The 23834-nt window shown below is 38.9% G+C and overlaps 1 protein-coding gene across 1 annotated transcript in view; it reads right to left on the bottom strand.

The window, feature by feature from the left end:
* Positions 1-23589, bottom strand: part of LOC149259000 (putative pectinesterase 53) — an 81960-nt gene extending 58371 nt beyond the window's left edge. Inside the window, exons 1-5 of the mRNA XM_089444905.1 lie at positions 23255-23589; positions 22436-22607; positions 22156-22254; positions 21803-22041; positions 21426-21564 (exon numbers count right to left, since the gene is read on the bottom strand). Of these exons, the coding sequence (XP_089301031.1) occupies positions 21426-21564; positions 21803-22041; positions 22156-22254; positions 22436-22607; positions 23255-23589 (984 nt within the window). The remainder of the gene's footprint in view (positions 1-21425; positions 21565-21802; positions 22042-22155; positions 22255-22435; positions 22608-23254) is intronic.
* Between the last annotated feature and the right edge of the window lie 245 nt (positions 23590-23834).

The raw sequence follows: 23834 nt of genomic DNA, 5'->3' as shown, positions 1-23834 counted from the left end.
AAACCTTGAGAAATCATCAATGAATAATATCAGATATTCTTCTCCTCGAGGTGACCTTTTCCTAAATGGACCACATACATCTGTATGGACTAGCTCAAGAGGCAAGCTAGCTGACCCTTCCTTCTCTGGAAAGTTAGTTCTGGTCTGCTTTCCAAACTGACAAGATTTGCATATGGTGTTGTCTGGAATTTTGATATCTGGAAGATCGCGAACTGCCTGATATTTGCATGCTTTCCTTATTTGTGAGAAGCTTAGATGTCCCAACCTTCGATGCCATAACCAGTGCTCTTCATCCTTGCTAAGATAGCATTGTTGTTGTTCTTCTTCAAATATGTACAGATTATTTGGAGTTCTTTTGCCTTTGAGAACTGTTTTACCTGTATCAAGATCACGAACAAGACATCCATTCGATCTGAAAATAACCTCTGTTTTTTGATCACACATCTGGCTGACACTTAGAAGATTATGTTTCAATCCATCAACATACAAAACATTTCCAGCCTTGACCTTTTCTTTTAAAGGAGCAATACCTTTTCCTTTTATAGTAGCAGGAGTATCATTTCCAAAAGAGACTTTCTTTCCCTTTTCTAAAGTAGAATAAGATTCAAGTTTTTCTTTATCACCTGTCATATGTTTCGAACATCCACTGTCAATGTACCATAGATTTTCCTGTCCTTCTGCATAAAATGCTATCCCACATCTTTCTGTTTGAGGTTCCTTTATTCTCCATGTTTTGGTGCTTGTGGCTTGTTCCTTTTTCTCCTGAAACCTGCTCCTGCATTCAGAGTCTTTATGACCAAAATTATTGCAAATAGAACATTCAACTTCATTTTCAAGCACCGAAAAGTTGTTATAGGTCCTTTTTGTAATCCCTGTCATACTTCTTTGTTTTTGAGCTTCCCTAGTCATGATTGTTTTATATGCAACACATTGAGCTGCTCTGTGACCAAAGTTGTGGCAAGAAAAGCATTGTCCATTGAAGAAGCTTCTGCGGTTATTGAATCTACCAGCCAACTGATTGTAATTTCTATTTTCATCTGTTCTTGAGCCAAACTGAGAAGATTTTACCTGTGGTTGGTTGTAGCTTTTGTTCATCCTTAAGGAGGATTGTCCCTGATAGTTTCTGTTTGTAACTCGTCCCTGCTTTACCTGATTATCTTCATTGTTCTTCCGCTCATTTCCTCTTGCTGCATCAAGATAACTTTTTGAGGTGGATGCTTGAGAGGTTTCTCCATTATAGCCCAAACCTGTTTTGTTTAGAGGAGACCGCTGCACACTAATAATCTCATCCAAGGTTTCAGATCCTTTGACAAATTTAAGATTAATAGTTTTTGTTTTCTCAATTTCTTTTCTGAGACCAACAATTTCACCTTCTAGTTTTTCAAGATGTTTTTCCTTTTCATCAATTTGAAATTGCAAAGTATCAATAATCACATTCCTTTCTTCTATGCTTCTCTTGAGTCTAGTGATTTCATTATAGAGATTATCCACATCTATAGCATCCTCATAATCATCATCTTCAAATGCCATTAACAGCTTATATTTATTACCTTGTTCATCTTCATCACTGTTTGATAAGCCATCACTATCTTCATGGGTGTAGTAGCTTTTCCTATTTGCACTTTGTTTCTTGTTCCATCTAGCAGGTTCTTTTCCTTTATCCTTATAAGGACATTTTGCAGCATAATGACCTACTTTCCCACAAGCAAAACATTTGAAAGGTAGCTTACCTCTGAACCTTCCAGAACCCCTTTGAAGATTTCTGACAAAATTTGATTCTTCTTCCTCTTCTTCTGGAACATGGCTTGCTTCATAGTAATCTTCTTTTCCTGATGCCTTAAAAGCAGCTTCCCTTCTGTCAGATGGACCTCCCTTTCTCATTTCATAAGCGGTTAGAATTCCATGTAGCTGAGACATAGTGAGAACACGGAGATTTTCTTTTTCTTCTATTGCAGATACTTTAGATTCAAACTTGGGGGATAAAGATCTTAGAACCTTTTGAACTACTATAGTTTCTCTTATTTCTTCACCCAAGTTTTTCATACAATTAACAATCTCATCTACCCGGAGAAAATAATTAGCCACACTTTCATCATTATACATCCTGAGAGTCTCATATTGAATCCTGAGTGTTTGAAGTTTAGCTTCCTTTACCTGTTCATCTCCTTCATAGCTAGTGATCATTTTGTCCCATATTTCTTTTGCTGATTTGAAGTGCATGACCTTCATGAATTCTGTTTGAGATATACTTCCTAATAGGGTAGCGACTGCTTTTGCATTTGTTTCATATGCCTTTTTTTCATCTGGATCTGTAGGAGTAGCTGAAGGAAAAGCATAGCCTTTTTCTACAATGTCCCAAACTTCTGTACCAAGAGATTGAAGATATGCAGTAACTCTTACCTTCCAATAATTGAAATTTGTTCCATCAAAAACCGGTGGCCTGATTGATGCTTCTTTCTCGTAGTTGCTCATGATGAATGATCTTCCTTCAAGCGATCAAGCTTCTCTGAAGGACCTGCTCTGATACCAATTGTTGGAAATAATACTGAGAGGGGGGGTGAATCAGTATTATCAGATTAATCAAACTTTTCAAATGCCCAAAACATATACGCTACTTCAGTTAAGTGAACCAGCGTGTACACGCTACTGTGACGAAGTAAAACAGCGTATAAGCAGAAAACTCACAATTTAGTTGGCTTATTCTTCAATTAAGTGCATCAGGACATTATTCATCATATTAACAGTAAACATGTGCAGTATAACAGAACAGATAAAAAGCCACACACATGAACACCAAGATATAAGGTGGAAACCCAATGTGGGTGAAAACCACCTGCTGCAAGTTGTCTCTATCTTTCTTAATATGAAACTTCAGTTTACATTCTTTTGTACTGGTGCAGCCTTATACCAGTACGCAGGCTACAACCTGCAGAAGGCTTCAACCTTCTCTCGTTCTCCAAACTTCCTTGGAAGGGAGCTCCAACCCCCTTTTGCTTTTGTACTAGCCAAGATACTAGTACGTAGGTGCTGACCTACAATCTTCCTTCTTCCAGGTATCACTTTTCATACATTTTCAGACTTGGATATTCCTGAAGCACAACATTACAATCTGAAGACCACAATTCATTCAATTTTCACAACAGATCATTGAAGCATAAAACAACCAACTTTGAATCACTGAACCACTGAACCCTGTCAATCACCAGTTACCAGAACACAGAGCAGACTACAGAACTCTGTAATAACAGTCAGATCCCACTGTAAACCCAAATCACGCTTCAAAAGATATACGCTACTTTAATGAGCAGAAACCGCGTATACACGCGCTTTTACCGAAGCCAACCTGCGTACAGATCTAAAAATAAACTTTCTCAACTTGCAGCTGTACCAGATATTAGTTAGACTCAGAACGTAACATTGCGACAATATGCAGATCTAGAAATACGCATAATCAACCATAACATGATAGTGCATTTCAAACCATTTGATCCCGATCTCTCCTTAGATCTAGTTCTCCATCAACCGATGAGATCTCTCCTTAGCTTAGATCAACCAACTCAGAACCTGCATATCAGATCTCTTTCTCTCTTAGATATTCATGCCTTGTCGAAAGATGATCTTTGCCTAATGATCTTCTTCTCCTTATATAGCCTTAGGCCTTTCTCAATACCAAGAGCCAAAACCATAGTAACACAATACCATCAACTTTAAAACTAGGGATCGACACGCCCGTCGAGACATAATGGTCCGAAATCATAGGCACAACTTCCAAGGTCTAACCACCATGAACCAAAGGAACCTTTCCACATACACGCGCTTTTTCTGAATCGAACTTGCGTGTACACGCGACTTGGGCTTAACGAAACAGCGTGTATGAGCTTTCTTGCCATGCTGTACTGAGATCTGTCTTCTGATTAAGTTGCCATCACCTGTACTAACCTTTGAGCACCTGTACCATCCACTGAGTGAGTTGCCATCAAGGACAACACTTGAACCATAATGCCAACAATCGGTACCATTTCCTTTGAGAGGGAGTCTGGTAAACCCTTTGTATTGAAGGAAGTCATGCATGTTCTAGGATTGAAGAAGAATCTCATCTCAGTGGAGATGTTAGAAGACAAGGGGTATGATGTTGTTTTCAGCGAGGGAAAGGCCTTCCTGCGCAGCAAGACAACTGGTGAGACCCGGAAGATAGGGGTTCGAGTGAGGAACCTTTATCAGTTGCATGTAGATGGATGCGCAGCAATGGCAGGCAAGGCAGAAGGATTGGTGAGCCGGGATGATGGCGAGTTGTGGCACAGGAGATTGGGACACCTTCACCATGGAGCCTTGAAGATACTGCAGCAGATCACTACAAGGCTTCCTAAAGGCACACTTGCGCAGTCAGATCAGTGCAAGGGGTGTACTTTGGGGAAGTTTGTGAAAGCCACCTTTCACGAGAAGGATAGTCGGGCCATGACGATCCTTGAGAGAATTCACACAGACGTGTGTGGACCTTTCTGAGTTGCTTCGACAGCAAAACACAGGTATTATGTGATTTTTGTTGATGATTTCTCTCGTAAGTGCTGGATCTTCTTCATGCAGAAGAAGAGCAAGACATATTCAAAGTTCTGTGAATTCAAAGCACTGGTCGAGAAGGAGTCGGGGAAGAAGGTGAAGGCTCTTAGGAGCGATAATGGTGGTGAATACATCTCGGACGAGTTCAAGGATTTCTGCAAGGCAGAAGGGATTCGTAGAGAGCTCATAGCTCCCCATAACCCACAGCAGAACGGGGTAGCTGAGCGGAAGAACAGAACGATTGTGGGTGTTGCACGGGCAATGTTGCATGATCAGGGCCTACCCCTTCACTTGTGGGCGGAAGCATGCAATACAGCAGTTTATGTGCAGAATGGTTGTCCTCATAGGATACTTGGCATGAGTACACCCAAGGAGGCTTATTCTGGTAAGAAGCCTGATCTTTCTCATTCGAGGATTTTTGGTGCTAACGTTTACATGCATGTGACGAAGGATGCCAGAAAGAAGTTGGAGCCGACTGCAGAGGTTGGGATATTTGTGGGGTACACTGATACGCCCCACAACTATCGTGTGTATTTGCCAGACAGTGGTAAAACTGTTGTGCGACGGGATATAAAATTTCAGGAGGAGAAAGCCATGAAGTGTTCGCTTGAGAGGGAGCTACACTTGCATGCAGATGAGGAGCTATTAGTTCCTAAGGATGAACTTCAGGACGTGGATCAGCCACAGGACGAGGTTCATGGAGTGGAAGAGACCACTCATGCAGCGCCAACCATCAGAGGGCGAAAGCGCTTGACAGAAACTGAGCGACTGGCTCAAGATGCAGAGAAAGTTGTAGGACCACCTACAGCCCAACGCAGGTAGAGACAGTCACCTGATCGGTACACTGGATACATGGCTCTTATGAGCAAGTGTGTTGTGATTGAGCCATCCTCTTTCGAGGAAGCTGTGGAGGATCCCGCATGGGTAGACGCCATGGTGGAAGAGTATGATTCTATTGTCAGAAACAGTGCATGGGAGATTGTTCCTAGACCGGAAGGGAAATCAGTGGTGGGTTCGAGATGGATCTACAAAGTTAAGCAGGCAGCTGACGGGAGTGTGGAGAAGTACAAGGCAAGATTTGTTGCCCGAGGCTTTTCACAGATTGAGGGGATCGATTATGAGGAGACCTTTGCACCTGTCACAAGGTATTCTTCCATACGGACGATTCTTGCTCTCTCAGCGCAGATGGGATGGCACATTCATCAGATGGATGTGAAGACTGCGTTCCTCAACGGAGTCATTGAAGAGGAGGTGTACATTGAGCAACCCGAAGGCTTTGAAGTCTTCAGCAGCGAGTCGCATGTGTGCAGGCTCAAGAGAGTGCTGTATGGGTTGAAGCAAGCACCACGTGCTTGGTACACACGGATAGACAGCTATTTCACAGGACTTGGATTCTCCAAGAGCGAGGCGGATCCGAACCTATACCAGATTGTGGTGGAGGGTAAGTTGCTTATCATTGTATTGTATGTTGATGATTTGATTCTAACGGGTGATGAGCTATTGATACTGTCATGCAAAAAGGATCTTGCTACAGAGTTTGAGATGAAGGACTTGGGCCTCCTTCACTATTTCCTAGGATTGGAAATATGGCAGTGTAGTGGTGGACTGTTTGTTTCTCAGGGCAAGTATGCTCGGGAGATACTGGAGAAGTTCAACATGCATGGCTGCAAGCCTGTTGATACTCCTCTTCCTGGAGGTTGGAGGAAGGAGGATGCCACTTCGGGAGAAGAAGTGGATGCCACTATTTATCGACAGTTGGTGGGGTCGCTGATGTATTTGGTAAATACACGACCTGATATATGCTATGCAGTTAACCAACTTTCACAAGCTATGGTTAAGCCTACCAAGCTCTTCTGGAAGGTAGGCAAGCATGTATTGCACTACTTGAGAGGCACATCGGGATATGGATCTTGGTACAGGCAGGAGGATGCAGAGTGGGTAGGGAGCCCAACGGACAGAAAGAGCACATCAGGAGGGGTCTTCAGTATCGGATCGACAGTAGCTTCTTGGTACAGTAGGAAGCAGAGATCTGTGTGGATGAGGATGATCTTGGTTGGGTTTTTCGGGTCCAAGCACATCAGGTACCATCATATCAGAGATTGTGTGCAGCGGAGGATCATGTTACTTTCGTACATTCCAACGGAGGATCAGGATGCTGATATTCTGACGAAGGCTCTCACCAGGAGCAAATTCGAGTACCACCGAGGCAGGATAAGGGTTGCTGATAATCAATATCTTGTCGAGAGGGAGTGTTGAGATTGCAACAAGATGATGGAGCTTAGTGAAAAGAGTCGCCTTCACTAAGTGGGCCCGCAGGCTATTTTTGGCGCAAGTCTATTTTTAGACTATGTCTATTTTTAGACATATGGATCATGTCTATGTTTATGGATGATTGATCAAGTTGGGAAAAATAGATGGACTTCTATTTTTTATGAAAGTGTGAGTGATCACAGTGTGAGTGATCAAGTCTATTTTTAGACTGGCTGTCAAAAATAGAAAAGTCAAATATTATTATCTCACAATAATATTTGGACTATAAACTTAATATTATTCTCTTGGAGCACTTCAGTTTGAGCTACGGAAGTGGCACATGCAGCTGTCAAAAGGAAATTCGTTTTTCTTATGAGTCAGTTGAGTTGTTGCATGCATGACTTCAGTTAGAACTCAAGTGAGTTGAGTTTAGTGGACTGGAGGTACAGTTGATGGAGTTGTGTTCAGTTTAACTTAGTTAAACTGGTTGTAGTTAGTCTAACTGCAGATAGACTAATGATGAGTTGATAAACTAATTATTAACTCATAATACAACTAAAGAATACATCAGTTAACTCAGTTGCATGTCAGTGCATGTTCAGTTCAACAGGGACAGGTGGTAGAGAATCAGATTGCTATCAGTTGTGACTATAGTTGTGCACCAGATCTTGCACAATCAAGGGATTGAGTATGCCAATGAGTTTTCTCACGTATTTGGCCCGCATTTTAGCTTTTTCTCACGTCCACAAAGAGTGAGTGACTATTTTGCAGGTGAAAAACGAGTTTGGGAAGCAATTCTCATCAGTTCATGAGCAGGTATTGAGCAGTGGAGGCAGGCAAGCAGTGGAAGAGATTTGGAGATCAGATCTGAGCTGTATTGTGTGTAACAGAGGTGGAGATACTTGTGAGAAGTATTATGCTGTGTAATGTTACATGACTCAATCATTAATATACAGATAGTGTGGGGTTTTTAGCGAGATGCTTTCCCCGTGATACATACTGTGTTAATGTGTGAATGCTCTTGATGTTTTATTGTTATTGATGCTGCTATATTCTTGATCAACGTAGAGGAGCTTATGTATTGTGTATGTTTTCCACATTAGTACATGATCAGGATAATCTCCATTGAATATGTGTTAAATTATTCAAAATTTCTACATGGTATCGGAGCTAGATAATTGTAGAAAAAGTTTCTACATGGTATCAGAGCTAGATAATTGTAGAAAAAGTTTCTACATGGTATCGGAGCAGCTTGATTTGTAGAAGAGATTTTTACAGGATATCAAGCGAGGGTTGATCGGAAGCAGTTGAGTTGGTTGCTGGTGGAATTCGAATTTGCAGCAGTGTTTTCTTGGTGACAACGCAGCAATGTCTTTCAACGGATTGCGATTGGAGTATGCTCTTGAGGGCAGCTCAAACTATATTGCATGGAAGGACAGGATGGAGGCAGTATTGGATGATAACGGGCTGAAGGAATTCATAGATACGGATATCCCAAAGCCTACTGATGCTACTCAAGCTGATGCTTGGCAAAAGAAGATCGCAAAATGTCGAAGAATTCTGTTGGAGGGCGTGAAGGATCACATTGTGTCCAGCCTCCATGGAAAGGCTACTCCATATTTGATGTGGAAATCATTAACAGAATTATTCCAAAGCAAGAGCGATCAGAGGAAGCTGGCGCTCAAAGATAAACTCAGAAACATCAAATGCGAGAAGGGAGACAGTATTCCCAAGTATCTCACGAAGTTCACTCAGTGTCGAGATGAGCTGGGAAGTGTGGGGGTTACTGTCGATGATGAGGACTTGGTGAGCTTGGCTCTCCTTGGTCTTCCGAAGAGTTGGCATTCCTATCAGGACTCTGTCAATGGTCGGGAGAAGTTGCCAGGATGGGAAAGACTATGGTCAGATCTTGTGCAGGAGGAGATCAGGCGGAGTACCAGGGACGGATCTTCGTCAAAGGGAAGCAGGATATGTCCAAGGTGAACTGTTTTCACTGTCACCAGCATGGACACTATGCCACAAATTGTCCGCAGAAGAAGAAGAACAAGCAAGCTGCTGGATCTGCAGGGGGAGAGGCTTTAGCTTCTCAGTTTGAGCTTGATTTTTCATTGATCGCATGCTTGGTTTCAAGTGTGATGGGATCAGTGTGGTTCCTGGACAGTGGTGCGTCTTTTCACATGACGGGAGATAGAGATTTGTTCTCTGATCTGGAGGACAAAGATCTTGGAGTGCACATCGAGATGGGCGATGATGGTAGATACAGTGTGACCGGTATCGGTACCATTTCCTTTGAGAGGGAGTCTGGTAAATCCTTTGTATTGAAGGAAGTCATGCATGTTCCAGGATTGAAGAAGAATCTCATCTCAGTGGAGATGTTAGAAGACAAGGGGTATGATGTTGTTTTCAGCGAGGGAAAGGCCTTCCTGCGCAGCAAGACAACTGGTGAGACCCGGAAGATAGGGGTTCGAGTGAGGAACCTTTATCAGTTGCATGTAGATGGATGCGCAGCAATGGCAGGCAAGGCAGAAGGATTGGTGAGCTGGGATGATGGCGAGTTGTGGCACAGGAGATTGGGTCACCTTCACCATGGAGCCTTGAAGATACTGCAGCAGATCACTACAGGGCTTCCTAAAGGCACACTTGCGCAGTCAGATCAGTGCAAGGGGTGTACTTTGGGGAAGTTTGTGAAAGCCACCTTTCACGAGAAGGATAGTCGCGCCATGACGATCCTTGAGAGAATTCACACAGACGTGTGTGGACCTTTCTGAGTTGCTTCGACAGCAAAACACAGGTATTATGTGATTTTTGTTGATGATTTCTCTCGTAAGTGCTGGATCTTCTTCATGCAGAAGAAGAGCGAGACATATTCAAAGTTCTGTGAATTCAAAGCACTGGTCGAGAAGGAGTCGGGGAAGAAGGTGAAGGCTCTTAGGAGCGATAATGGTGGTGAATACATCTCGGACGAGTTCAAGGATTTCTGCAAGGCAGAAGGGATTCGTAGAGAGCTCATAGCTCCCCATAACCCACAGCAGAACGGGGTAGCTGAGCGGAAGAACAGAACGATTGTGGGTGCTGCACGGGCAATGTTGCATGATCAGGGCCTACCCCTTCACTTGTGGGCAGAAGCATGCAATACAGCAGTTTATGTGCCGAATGGTTGTCCTCATAGGATACTTGGCATGAGTACACCCAAGGAGGCTTATTCTGGTAAGAAGCCTGATCTTTCTCATTTGAGGATTTTTGGTGCTAACGTTTACATGCATGTGACGAAGGATGCCAGAAAGAAGTTGGAGCCGACTGCAGAGGTTGGGATATTTGTGGGGTACACTGATACGCCCCACAACTATCGTGTGTATTTGCCAGACAGTGGTAAAACTGTTGTGCGACGGGATATAAAATTTCAGGAGGAGAAAGCCATGAAGTGTTCGCTTGAGAGGGAGCTACACTTGCATGCAGATGAGGAGCTATTAGTTCCTAAGGATGAACTTCAGGACGTGGATCAGCCACAGGATGAGGTTCATGGAGTGGAAGAGACCACTCATGCAGCGCCAACCATCAGAGGGCGAAAGCGCTTGACAGAAGCTGAGCGACTGGCTCAAGATGCAGAGAAAGTTGTAGGACCACCTACAGCCCAACGCAAGCAGAGACAGTCACCTGATCGGTACACTGGATACATGGCTCTTATGAGCAAGTGTGTTGTGATTGAGCCATCCTCTTTCGAGGAAGCTGTGGAGGATCCCGCATGGGTAGACGCCATGGTGGAAGAGTATGATTCTATTGTCAGAAACAGTGCATGGGAGATTGTTCCTAGACCGGAAGGGAAATCAGTGGTGGGTTCGAGATGGATCTACAAAGTTAAGCAGGCAGCTGACGGGAGTGTGGAGAAGTACAAGGCAAGATTTGTTGCCCGAGGCTTTTCACAGATTGAGGGGATCGATTATGAGGAGACCTTTGCACCTGTCACAAGGTATTCTTCCATACGGACGATTCTTGCTCTCTCAGCGCAGATGGGATGGCACATTCATCAGATGGATGTGAAGACTGCATTCCTCAACGGAGTCATTGAGGAGGAGGTGTACATTGAGCAACCCGAAGGCTTTGAAGTCTTCAGCAGCGAGTCGCATGTGTGCAGGCTCAAGAGAGTGCTGTATGGGTTGAAGCAAGCACCACGTGCTTGGTACACACGGATAGACAGCTATTTCACAGGACTTGGATTCTCCAAGAGCGAGGCGGATCCGAACCTATACCAGATTGTGGTGGAGGGTAAGTTGCTTATCATTGTATTGTATGTTGATGATTTGATTCTAACGGGTGATGAGCTATTGATACTGTCATGCAAGAAGGATCTTGCTACAGAGTTTGAGATGAAGGACTTGGGCCTCCTTCACTATTTCCTAGGATTGGAAATATGGCAGCGTAGTGGTGGACTGTTTGTTTCTCAGGGCAAGTATGCTCGGGAGATACTGGAGAAGTTCAACATGCATGGCTGCAAGCCTGTTGATACTCCTCTTCCTGGAGGTTGGAGGAAGGAGGATGCCACTTCGGGAGAAGAAGTGGATGCCATTGTTTATCGACAGTTGGTGGGGTCGCTGATGTATTTGGTAAATACACGACCTGATATATGCTATGCAGTTAACCAACTTTCACAAGCTATGGTTAAGCCTACCAAGCTCTTCTGGAAGGTGGGCAAGCATGTATTGCACTACTTGAGAGGCACATCGGGATATGGATCTTGGTACAGGCAGGAGGATGCAGAGTGGGTAGGGAGCCCAATGGACAGAAAGAGCACATCAGGAGGGGTCTTCAGTATTGGATCGACAGTAGCTTCTTGGTATAGCAGGAAGCAGAGATCTGTGTGGATGAGGATGATCTTGGTTGGGTTTTTCGGGTCCAAGCACATCAGGTACCATCATATCAGAGATTGTGTGCAGCGGAGGATCATGTTACTTTCGTACATTCCAACGGACGATTAGGATGCTGATATTCTGACGAAGGATCTCACCAGGAGCAAATTCGAGTACCACCGAGGCAGGATAAGTGTTGCTGATAATCCATATCTTGTCGAGAGGGAGTGTTGAGATTGCAACAAGATGATGGAGCTTAGTGAAAAGAGTCGCCTTCACTAAGTGGGCCCGCAGGCTATTTTTGGCGCAAGTCTATTTTTAGACTATGTCTATTTTTAGACATATGGATCATGTCTATGTTTATGGATGATTGATCAAGTTGGGAAAAATAGATGGACTTCTATTTTTTATGAAAGTGTGAGTGATCACAGTGTGAGTGATCAAGTCTATTTTTAGACTGGCTGTCAAAAATAGAAAAGTCAAATATTATTATCTCACAATAATATTTGGACTATAAACTTAATCTTATTCTCTTGGAGCACTTCAGTTTGAGCTACGGAAGTGGCACATGCAGCTGTCAGAAGGAAATTGTTTTTCTTATGAGTCAGTTGAGTTGTTGCATGCATGACTTCAGTTAGAACTCAAGTGAGTTGAGTTTAGTGGACTGGAGGTACAGTTGATGGAGTTGTGTTCAGTTTAACTTAGTTAAACTGGTTGTAGTTAGTCTAACTGCAGATAGACTAATGATGAGTTGATAAACTAATTATTAACTCATAATACAACTAAAGAATACATCAGTTAACTCAGTTGCATGTCAGTGCATGTTCAGTTCAACAGGGACAGGTGGTAGAGAATCAGATTGCTATCAGTTGTGACTATAGTTGTGCACCAGATCTTGCACAATCAAGGGATTGAGTATGCCAATGAGTTTGCTCACGTATTTGGCCCGCATTTTAGCTTTTGCTCACGTCCACAAAGAGTGAGTGACTATTTTGCAGGTGAAAAACGAGTTTGGGAAGCAATTCTCATCAGTTCTTGAGCAGGTATTGAGCAGTGGAGGCAGGCAAGCAGTGGAAGAGATTTGGAGATCAGATCCGAGCTGTATTGTGTGTAACAGAGGTGGAGATACTTGTGAGAAGTATTATGCTGTGTAATGTTACATGACTCAATCATTAATATACAGATAGTGTGGGGTTTTTAGCGAGATGCTTTCCCCGTGATACATACTGTGTTAATGTGTGAATTCTCTTGATGTTTTATTGTTATTGATGCTGCTATATTCTTGATCAACGTAGAGGAGCTTATGTATTGTGTATGTTTTCCGCATTAGTACATGATCAGGATAATCTCCATTGAATATGTGTTAAATTATTCAAAATTTCTACGTGGTATCGGAGCTAGATAATTGTAGAAAAAGTTTCTACATGGTATCAGAGCTAGATAATTGTAGAAAAAGTTTCTACAGTGGCATAGTTCCTCAACAGTCAAACATAGTCAAGGATTGGAGATGATATTAAAGGATTTTACGCTTAAGTGAGTAGACTAAAACAGGTGACTGGTATGTATACCAGAACTACACAGTGATAATGGTGTGAGATTCCACCATATAAGCTACCCAAGTATGTTCCTATGAGAATCTCTTTTCTGGAATATATTAGGTAGATGATCAACATGGATGACCTGCACTTTGTGTGAAGAAAGAGGAAATATCAATTCAATATCAAGGTAAATATTGGATCATTCATTTGCAACACTAGATCAGCTTGTGTTGATGCATATACATTGTTAAAGAAGATGGATTTCCAGCCTATCTTTACATGGTCTTATGACCATTTTGGTATTATGTATGCCTTGAGAGTTGAATTAAAAATGACTCCTTATAGTCTTACTCGAAGAACAGAAATAGAAAATTTCATGAATCAAGAATAGTGAGTTCACGGGACACTTGAAGAGGAAAATGAATAGGTTGTATCCACCCCCACTGAACAAACTCCAGTTTCTCAGAGAAAGCAACAATAAAGGGTGAGAGAGGATACTTCATCGACTGAGGAGATTATGAAAGGATTCATTTTTCAATAGAAGAAGCCAAAAGTTGGCTTGGCCACACCAGTAGAAGAAACTCAACCAGTAATAATTGATCTCGGAGATTCATAAGTTTCTACATCAGTGGGAGTTAATGTTTCAACAACTCCTCCTACAACTAGTGTTTCAACCACTCCTCCTACAACTTCACCTTCTAGCGAGACTCTAGAAATAATTCAGTCCACAAGAACCAATTCTTCAGATGATCAGAGCATATTTTCAAGGTTCCCTGATATTAAACATAAGAATGATACCTTGAATTCTAATGTATATAGCCAATTCTGGAAACAAACTTCAACTTCCTAGCATAGGCTTCTTTCCACTTTCAATACTGAGAAAGGCAGAATGCAAATGGCTTTCTTGCAAGCCCAAATTCCATTTCCTAAGTCTCCATCAGATTATAAAATGATTGTGTTTTCATTTGATACCAGTCAAATCCATCCCATTGATCAGATGGATATGCACTGACAAACTAGTGAAATGTTGTTTTCTACTATGACAACTACAACTATGTCTCTTTCCAGACTTAGGACTACCCTATCCAATGTTTCGTCTCAGACCAAGTTAGAAAAGATCTCTTCCTTAGCCAAAGATAATAGAATGAAGGAATTAGAGTATTTTGTAATTAAAGTAGGATATGGTCCCAAAGATCTAAAAGTTGTAGAGTTACTCCTCAAAAAGAAAGATGCAAACATTGTTGCACTCAAAAAATAGTTGAAGTTTTCTTCAAGAGAGGATCCTCTATCGAAGGACATAGCAGAAAATTAAAAAAAAATGGAGGACATTCTCAAGCTTATCATTGAGAAAAATATACATCTAAAGAAAATGGAAGAGTAGATTTAAGAGTGACTAAAGGAGAAGGATGCAACACAGCCTGTTATGGTTCCAGCCCTAATAGTAGTTGTAGGTACAGAGCCTGGTTCATCATTAATAGCCATTTAGTCTACTTCAATAGCAGCCATTCCAATAAGATTATCACAAGAATTGGCCATACAAAAATAGGAAAACGAGAATTTACTGCAGAAATTCCAAAATTTAGAATTGCAGAAAGTAAAAAATGATACTTTGTATGTGCAGGAGATGCAGAAGTCCCACAAATTGGAATCTAAGAACCAGAAGTTGGAAAGTGAATTCCTAATGGAAGATACTTTGGCGCATGCCAACAAAAATATTTGGACACACATCAGCCAATCTATGATAAATGTATGGCCATCCATACAATTTATTTTTTAGCAACAAGAACTCATCACCAGATCCAGAGTGGTGATAAAAGAACATAAAATACCCTTGAAGACCAAGCTAGAAGAAGCCACAGATATGATCAAAGTTATAAATTCAAAAAGTATAGAAGGACTAGAATAAATAAACATTTCTGACAAAACATCTACCATCTTAGAGATTAAGAGGGTATTACAAAAGAATAATTTCATCAACTAACTAGAAACAAAATGTCAAACTCGCGATATTGCTATCAAAAGGTTTCATTCAAAGTTTAATCTCTTGAATCTGAAAGGACTACCAGGATTGGTTGGTATGAATGATAAATTGATCAAATTAGAAGATTATTGCAAGGAATTGTATACTATTGCAGTGGACAGAACCAAATTTGTAGGAGTCAAAGGACAGATGACAGGGAAGGCCTTTCTAGAAGCCTTGGAGTTTGATTTGACCATCAAGCATGGAATTAGACATTTATTCCTCACTAAGACAAATATCGAGAGGTACACAAAAGTGTATGAAACATTTATGAAGATGGTGAGTTTGGAAATCATAAGTGAAGAAAGATATGATTAATTGTGTGAAATAATTTAGTAATTTCTTATTCTAACAACATGACAGCTCATCAATATTTTCAGGCCAGATCATCAACAAATTCAGAAAAGATAGAGCCACCTCTTCAGTAGTTTTTTAGTTCCTACAATATTGTCATATTTTTGTAATTTTGTCCTATTTTGATAAGTTATTCCAACAAAACATAGATGTTTTTCAAATTTTTCTATAAATAACTCCTTCTTTGAGTTATTATGCGTTGAAACCTTGAACGAGTTATCAAGTAGATTTGTACTAAGCTGGAGCATTTTTTGGAATAATAAAGGATTTTGGATTTACCTCATATGGTCTATTTTTCAGTGAGTTATATTCAATGTTGTTCATTCCTTATGTTTTCTTCATATAAATTAAGTCTTTTACAGCTATTCGATTCAAAATTTAACTGAGTTTCAGTCTCATTTTGAATCGTTTGTGAAGTTGTGATTATAAATAAGAGAATAATTTACAGAACTATTTTTTGTTGTAAGTTCCTCTTTAAATATAAAATACATTAGATTTCTGTAATAGTCTCATTATATTTGGTTGATTAAGTAAACACTATTTTCTTCATTTCTTCTTATAATTGGTTAATTATTTAGTTTGGTTATTAAATCAATTATACCTGTCCATGCTCTACTTTTCCACCGCATTGAAATCAAATTAACTATGTGTAGTTAAAGAACAACGTTTTATTTTACTTGGAAATCTATCTAAGTTCAAAGCACATGTGTATAAATTATTCATTGGTAATCAAATCATTATAGATTCTTTGGCATAACTAATTAACCTATAGTTATCTCAAGGGACAAGAGTCTCCTTTCTGTTGGTTCTTCTTTAAGTGTGTTCACACATGATTTTTACATGCTCTTTCATGCAATTTTGCTAACATCACAATAAGAAAAGATATTGGATAATGTTGGTATAATCGGCATACTCAATAAAGTTTGGTATCAGAGTGGTCTTCTTACTTATGTGAATAATAACCAGATATTCGACATGAAACATGAAGAAGGAAAATGTAGAATCACAAATATATATGTTAAGCTTTCTACAATATGGAAAACATGGTAGATAAAATGTTTATGGTTTATGAGAGGAGAATAGAAAAGAATGAAAAGAAGAAGAAATCCAAAGCAAAGGATGAGGCTTCAGTGAACCAAGGACTTGGAGGAGACCCTCTTGAACCTCCATCTCCATATTTAAGTGAATATTATTCTTCTTCATCTTCTTTTTCTGATCATTCAAATCAACATCATTAGAGAATTCAAGGAGATAAGGCTTCTTTGAGGATATTGTTACAACTTGCAAAAGAGGCCTTAGTAAAGTTGCATTGAAATGAAATCTTAGCAATTTCATCCTCACCCACTCCAAAATCGGAAACTTATGTAAACAATGTTAGTGATACTTCAATTTTTTGTTCTCATTATGATGATGATATTGGTACATTTGAAAGACATTCCAATGATATAATAGAAAGGGAGTATGAATCAATGTAGGATGAGGCTACATCATACCATTCCAGTGATCATGATTGTAGGTCATATCCAGAGCAAGGTGAGAACTTTAGAGAACGAGGTAAGTCAAGGTCCCCTCACTATATTTGCAAAAAAGAAAGTCATTCAGGAAGGTTATGTCGACCATGAAGGAGACACAACATAAGGATCCCTCTCCACATCAGGGTAGAAGGAATGTAAACAAAGTATATATGAGGAAGAACCACTGCAGCAAGGGTGGACATAAGAGAGACACGTGTTGGAAGCTCCATTTAGAGCTACACCCAAAGAAGGACTAGAATCATGTAAAATAATTTGTGAAGGAAACACCTGATGAAGCAGTTCAACACAGAAGAGATTGGTATTATTTTTAAATAGTTGAGCATGGAAACCATTGTAAATCACATGTTGTGAAAATGCTTGTAAAATTGATGAAGTGTATAAATCACTTATGAATGAAACATAGTGATATTTTGAGCTTTAGCTGGATAGCATAGGGTATGGCTGTTGTTGTAAACTTGACCATGAATGTGTTAAAAACTCTTGGAAAGTATGGTCTTTTTTGGAAGCTTTCAAGTTGAACATGTATTGGTAGTTATTGATTTTCATATCGATGCAAGTTTTGACTTCATCATTCCTACTTCCGAAGTAAAAAGGTGAAGGAGAGGAAAGGTGGTCTTCTAAAGAAATTTGTTATGTAGATCAAGATTGCAATATTGTTTATACTTTTGGAGGACCAAGAACCCTTTAGTTGCGAGGAATTATCTAGGTGGATTACTAATAGCCCAAAAATAAAATTCCTTTGATTGCAACAAACTAGAACATTGTTGAAGAGGTAATCACAAGCATTCTAATGGCGTAGAAAGTGCCTCAGTCAAACTTCGTATGCAGAAGCTTTAACCAGTCAATTTTTTGGTTAAACTTGGTCCAAGGGATAAATTTAGTAGGTAGCTAGACAAACTTGGAGCAGTGCGAAATTTGGAAGTCCAACTAAATTTTGGCATACTTTTGCTAAAATTAGTGAGACATATAGTTAAAAGTAATGGATCGCTATAATTGGCAGGACCACTAAATATACCGGTAGTCAACTAAATTTAGAGGTAGATATAATGTGGGGCCACATGGCCCAATCGAATGGTGCCATGTGGCACCTAGTTGGAGACCAAATTGGCCCTTGGCCAACCAAAATTTGGAAGAATTATTATTATATTTGGCAACAATTTTTGGTGGACGAAACAGTTAATTGAATAATTCATTTAAATGATATGCTAACAGTTACGACATCCTAGAAGCTTGGGTTAATATAACCAGTGGCTATATATAGCCAGCAGTTGCAATGATAGCTAGGCTTAACACTTAGTAGTTGACAATTTGAGATACAGTTCCCACCAGCCTATAAAACATATAAACAGAACCAGAAAACTCAAAAACTACAAAAAAAATGTTTTAGTTGTATTGTCAAAATAGTCATGTGCTACCAAATAGTTTTATCAAATCTTTGCGGTCGCACGAGTTTTGAAATTAGAAACCAATGGTTAACACCGTCGGTGGTAACAATTAGTTGATTGACAACGAAATATAAAAAAAATATTAATACAAAATGGCTCACTCGGGGTTTAAGCCCACAACTAGCAAGGCCTATAAAATAGCCTAATAACAAACTGCTAGTCAAACTATAAATGGTCGTGGACTTTGTTATTAAGCCCCACTAAAATGTACTTAAACGTAAATTTCTCCCATTCATCTGAGCGGAGTCGAGAGTAGAACATCATCACAGGGGCAAGGAACCCCAACAAATGGAACCTTGACAGACAAAACCTTGAAACAAATCCTTGATGACATGGTTTCAGAGGAAGAATATTCCCATAATATTTTTATGGAAATTTTTGGAGGAATCTGAAAGATTCCCTAAGGGGCCAAAACTAATAGTGTCAGAATGAGGTCAAGTTTATACTGATTTTTACCATAATTTTATAAGGATCGCAATGGTGTAATCTATTTTTGCATGTGAATAGTGGATTTTAGCGGTGATGGAAGAATCCCACCTTCTTCATTAATTGTTGGGAACGAAGTTCAAGATAACAATATGTCTTTCAGAAGTAGATCATGTTTATAGTCAAAAGTCTTAGGTGGACGAGATGGATCTACTGGTGCTATGATTATTATGTTTTGAGTAGTTGAATATCAAGTCACTCCTAGAATTTGAGGTATAATGATGTATTTTGATATGTAATCATTCTCATTTTGTTGAGATGAGTGAAGAGACCTCCCCATTATTCAAGTAGGGCTCGGAGACATAGTCCACACTAGACAAACTCCATTACCAAACATTGTTTGCATTGTCTTTATGGTCTCCTTTCTGTTGCTTCTTCTTTAAGTATGTTCGTACATAGTTTTTACATGCTCTTCCATGTTTCTGCTAACATCACCTGAAGAAAAGATCTTGGATAATGTTGGTATGAGAGGCATATCAGGTCATTAATAGAGGGAGACGATAGCATAAACTAAAAACCCATACAAGAAAAATACAGGTAAAAAAATGACTAAGGAAAAGGAAAAGTACCAAGTGGGCGAACGAAAGCCACACTAGAATCATGCATGTGATTATAAATTGGGCCTGGATGGTTACCAATGAACTTGAAATTAAATTCTTCAATAAAAGGGTAAAAACCCCTCATTTAAAATGGGGTTTTGCAGAAAAATTTCACAGATCACTTTCACCACTAACGCCATAACATAACACAATGAGTCAATGACAATAGAGTTTGGTGAGGTAGTAACCCTAACCACGATGTGATCCATCCTGAGTTTTGATCATTCAAGATAAATCTTCACCGTAAAAAAATGTCAGATGGTTAGGGTAAATGCGGAGAGTGGAATCCCAAACCATAACCAATCCAATATTACATAAAGCTCTCTTATGTTGCAGCTATCGTGAATGGTGAAAGGTGTAGGTTTAATTTTTTAATATACATATCAAATATGCAATCATGCCCTACAAACCTGTGGTAAATGAAAAGTTAATATCCTCATGTGATTCTAATAACGTAAGCGGTGAATAGCTTATGAAATAAGCCTTACATGATTGATATGAAGATTATATATATATATAAAAGGAATCCAAAGTCTTGGTAACCTTTTCACCATTCCAATTTAAACAAGATACCAAGGGTACTTGTATAAACATGTTATAATGAAATTTAATGGGAGGTAACACATGCTTAAGTAGTTCATGCTATCATCATAATCAATGGTCAGTTATGGAATTGCTAAAAAAAATTCATGCTATCATCATAATCAATGGTCAATTATGGAATTGCTAAAAAAATTCTAGTAAAAAAAAAGTGTGTTAATTTCTATAGTATTACAGTTCTATTTAATGCTTATTGTGAATTAACACTTATAATATTATAACCATTTAATTTATATATATAACCATTTAATTTATATAGTATCCTAATAAAATAATGAATGATTAAAAATATGTATTAAGTTTAAAATATATATTAATTTTTATATAATTTATAAAATAAATTATTAAAATAATAATTTTTTAATTAAAATCAATTGCATATATACAAGTTTCCCGAATAAATCTATGAATAACGAGAAAACCGAACATAAATGTGTGAAATGTATGATTTATGAGTTGTAAATAATATTTAAAATTAAATTATTAAATTAAGTTAATGCAATTTATTCATAAGAGTGGATTTAAAAATAAAAAATATATTACTGTTTTAAAAGAATATAGGTAAGGAAATAGTTGGTGTATTTTTACAGATTTATGTATTTTTTATATTGATTTCAATAATTAGGTTTCTAAAATTAAGCTATTACTTTATAAATAAAAAAGAAAAAAGCATTTTAAAACACCAATTTAATATGTATTTTGATGATAATTTTGGAATGAAATTATTATTCTATTACATCAAAATAATTGAGATTTGATTTAATTCTTATAAAATTAAATTAAACTATTTCTACTATACAATATTGTATAATTTAATAACATCGTAAATTAATTTCTTATTATATTATATAAAAAATTTATAAGTAAATATTTGAAATTTGATTTAAATTTCTTAAAATTAAAACTAATTCATTAGTATTATCCTATTATAATATTGTACAGATAACTTATAACGACAACGAGAATTAAGCTGAAGAGAACGGTCGATCTTCCCAATATGTTGAGTCTATCAAGTTTACTGAATACGAATTATGAAATTCACGAGAAGACAGGGCCTGAGAAAAGAAGAGAGTTTAATGCGTAATACCAATTATGAAATGATGGCTTACATTTGTTAATTGAGGCAATATTGCTTGAATGTCTTGCATCATGAAAACATTAAGATCTTATTCTGTAGCTCTGTGGCCTCTAGCTGACCCATGTATTCCCGTTAATGTAACCCAGGCTCAAATATGATGCAATCTGGGAACGATCAGTGACTTTACTGACCCACGAAACTCGTCCCTGTTGTCCTGCCCCAGGCCCAGAACATTGGAACTCGCTATATTTCGCAGTCCTGCACATTCACAGAACGAATGATAGCGATAATATTAGATCGAGATATGGAATTTTAGTTGTCAGCGTAATGCAGGTATTCTGAATTTATTTCAGTTGTAGATTTAGGGTAAATTTTGGAATTTCAGGAGTTCAATTGTTGTTTGATATGGTATGTTTTTTTAGGGTTCCGAAATTTTTTCAGAATTTGCATTACATATATAGATACTAAGAAATAGAATAATGTAACAACTACATACATTCTTCTTTCGGGATTCCCTGGCCAGTCTATCCATCCTTCTGGGAAGATAATGTCGTCCATGACAGTGTTAGCAAACACTACTGTGGAGTAAGGTCCCCATGGCCTGCCTAGATGCATTTTTCCTGTGCCTGTCAACTTGCAATTTGAAAAGACGAAGCCTGAGTCTTCCGACGCAGACATTCTCTTCTGAGCCGTAAATATGCCATAAAGTTTAGGAATGGCATGTAGCTCGCATTTCTGCGGTCAACAAACCGAAAATTCTGCAATATTATTTATCAGAGCCTAGCTATATTGCAATAGATAAAGAAAAAAGGCAATTGAAAGAGTTTCCAGGTTTTCTATTTGGTTTGCCTCATAGAGAGATTTTCCATTGCCGAATACGAAGTCGACAGCACCCTCAATGTAACAGTTTTGAAAATAATGCCTCCCACTTTCGTCTAACAAGGTGTCCTGATACCCCAGAAATCTGCAATTGTAAAACGCAGAACGATCTCCCGAAACCCTCAACGCCACAGCTTGATCGTCCACACCGTCATCACCGGCACCATATGAATTCTGCACAACCCTATTTTTTTTGGTAAACTCTTCTCGTGATTTACTATGATTTTAATAGGCAATTAACCTAACTTACCTCGATTGTAATATCGCTTGCTCTGAAATCTGAAGCAAGCGCTGTCACCGTTCCCGAGTAATATGTCCCACCGCTCGATTTCGCGTTCGCATTCCATGTGATGACGGTGTTCTGGGCGCCCGAGCCCGTGAGAGTTATGAAGGGCTTCTCCTTAGGAATAGTAACCTGCTCCCTGCGCGGTACATAAACTAATGAACCATCATAAAGGCCTCCTATATCCACAGTATTTACTCCTTTGATTCATCAAATATCATTTTTATTTTCAGAAGAAACCAAACATTCCATAAGAAATGGTTTGACAATTTTTTTTTCAAAATTAACCTAACCTCATTTGGATTGCAAATTTCTGAAATATCTATAAGTTGAATAGAATTTCTAAAATCTCCAATCAAGATAAAAATAATGCAACCATACACAGGGATAACTGCGATTCTGATTCTTTTATTCTTTTGCCGGCATAGTTCTAAGAATATTTTGGATTCAATCCAGATGACTGTGTGAAATTTAACCTAAACTTTCAGCTATTTTCTTCGCTGTAGTTTACCTGTGACGTGTTTTGATATATTTTTCTGCTGTAATTTGGCCAAGAATTATTGAAATCACAAATATATGCTGTGAATTCTTAGCAAACAAAATATCTTTATACTATTCAATAATGTTGGAGGGATAAATCAGAAACTCATTTTTAAAAACAAAAATATGGATTTAACCAAAAAAATATAATACCCCCTAAAACCTTTAGACAATGCCATTTTTCTCCGGGGAATTAAACTCACTTCCAAATAAGCTATTCTGATTTTGCTTTCATTGATTACTAACCTATAAGTGCCTGCTTTCACATTAATGGTGACGGGATTCTTATTATTGGCTGGAACTGCATTGATGGCATCCTGGACCGTTGTGAAATCACCCAGACCTTTATTCTTATCGACTGTAATCACACGTGCATTGCCAGAATTGGCAAGAAGCCCGATGAGTTTTCGAGACCAACTCCTGAAGAAATCCGTAGAATTCTTCTCCCAATTACTGCTACGTATTGCATGGAGTTCAGATATATTCCAACCGGTAGAATACTCAGGTTGCACTAAAAGCACTTGCAGTGTTGTGAGAAATAAACTGATAACTATAAATCCTCTACTGATGGAGTTTGCCATTGTTAACGTTCTCACGAAGAGAGAGTTTCACGAACGGATGGATTAACAGGACTTTTGTAATGAGGGGACTAGACTATTTATCGATGCTCGCACTTGTTGAATATGTAATTTCAACGCAGTCGTACCTCACCCAAACCACTCAGCAAAACAGCCTTTTTGAGTGAAAGCGATGCAATAAAATTTGTTCACGCGACTCTCCCACACCTAAGCAGACGTCCGTTCTCGGGTGCTATCGTTCAATCAAG

This window comes from Pinus tabuliformis, chromosome 6 (assembly GCF_031772625.1).
Source record: "Pinus tabuliformis cultivar Carrire ecotype Pingquan chromosome 6, CPIR1, whole genome shotgun sequence".
Lineage (NCBI taxonomy): Eukaryota > Viridiplantae > Streptophyta > Pinopsida > Pinales > Pinaceae > Pinus > Pinus tabuliformis.
The sequence above is the reverse complement of the archived record's forward strand: the minus strand, read 5'-3'. Positions and strand labels throughout refer to the sequence as shown.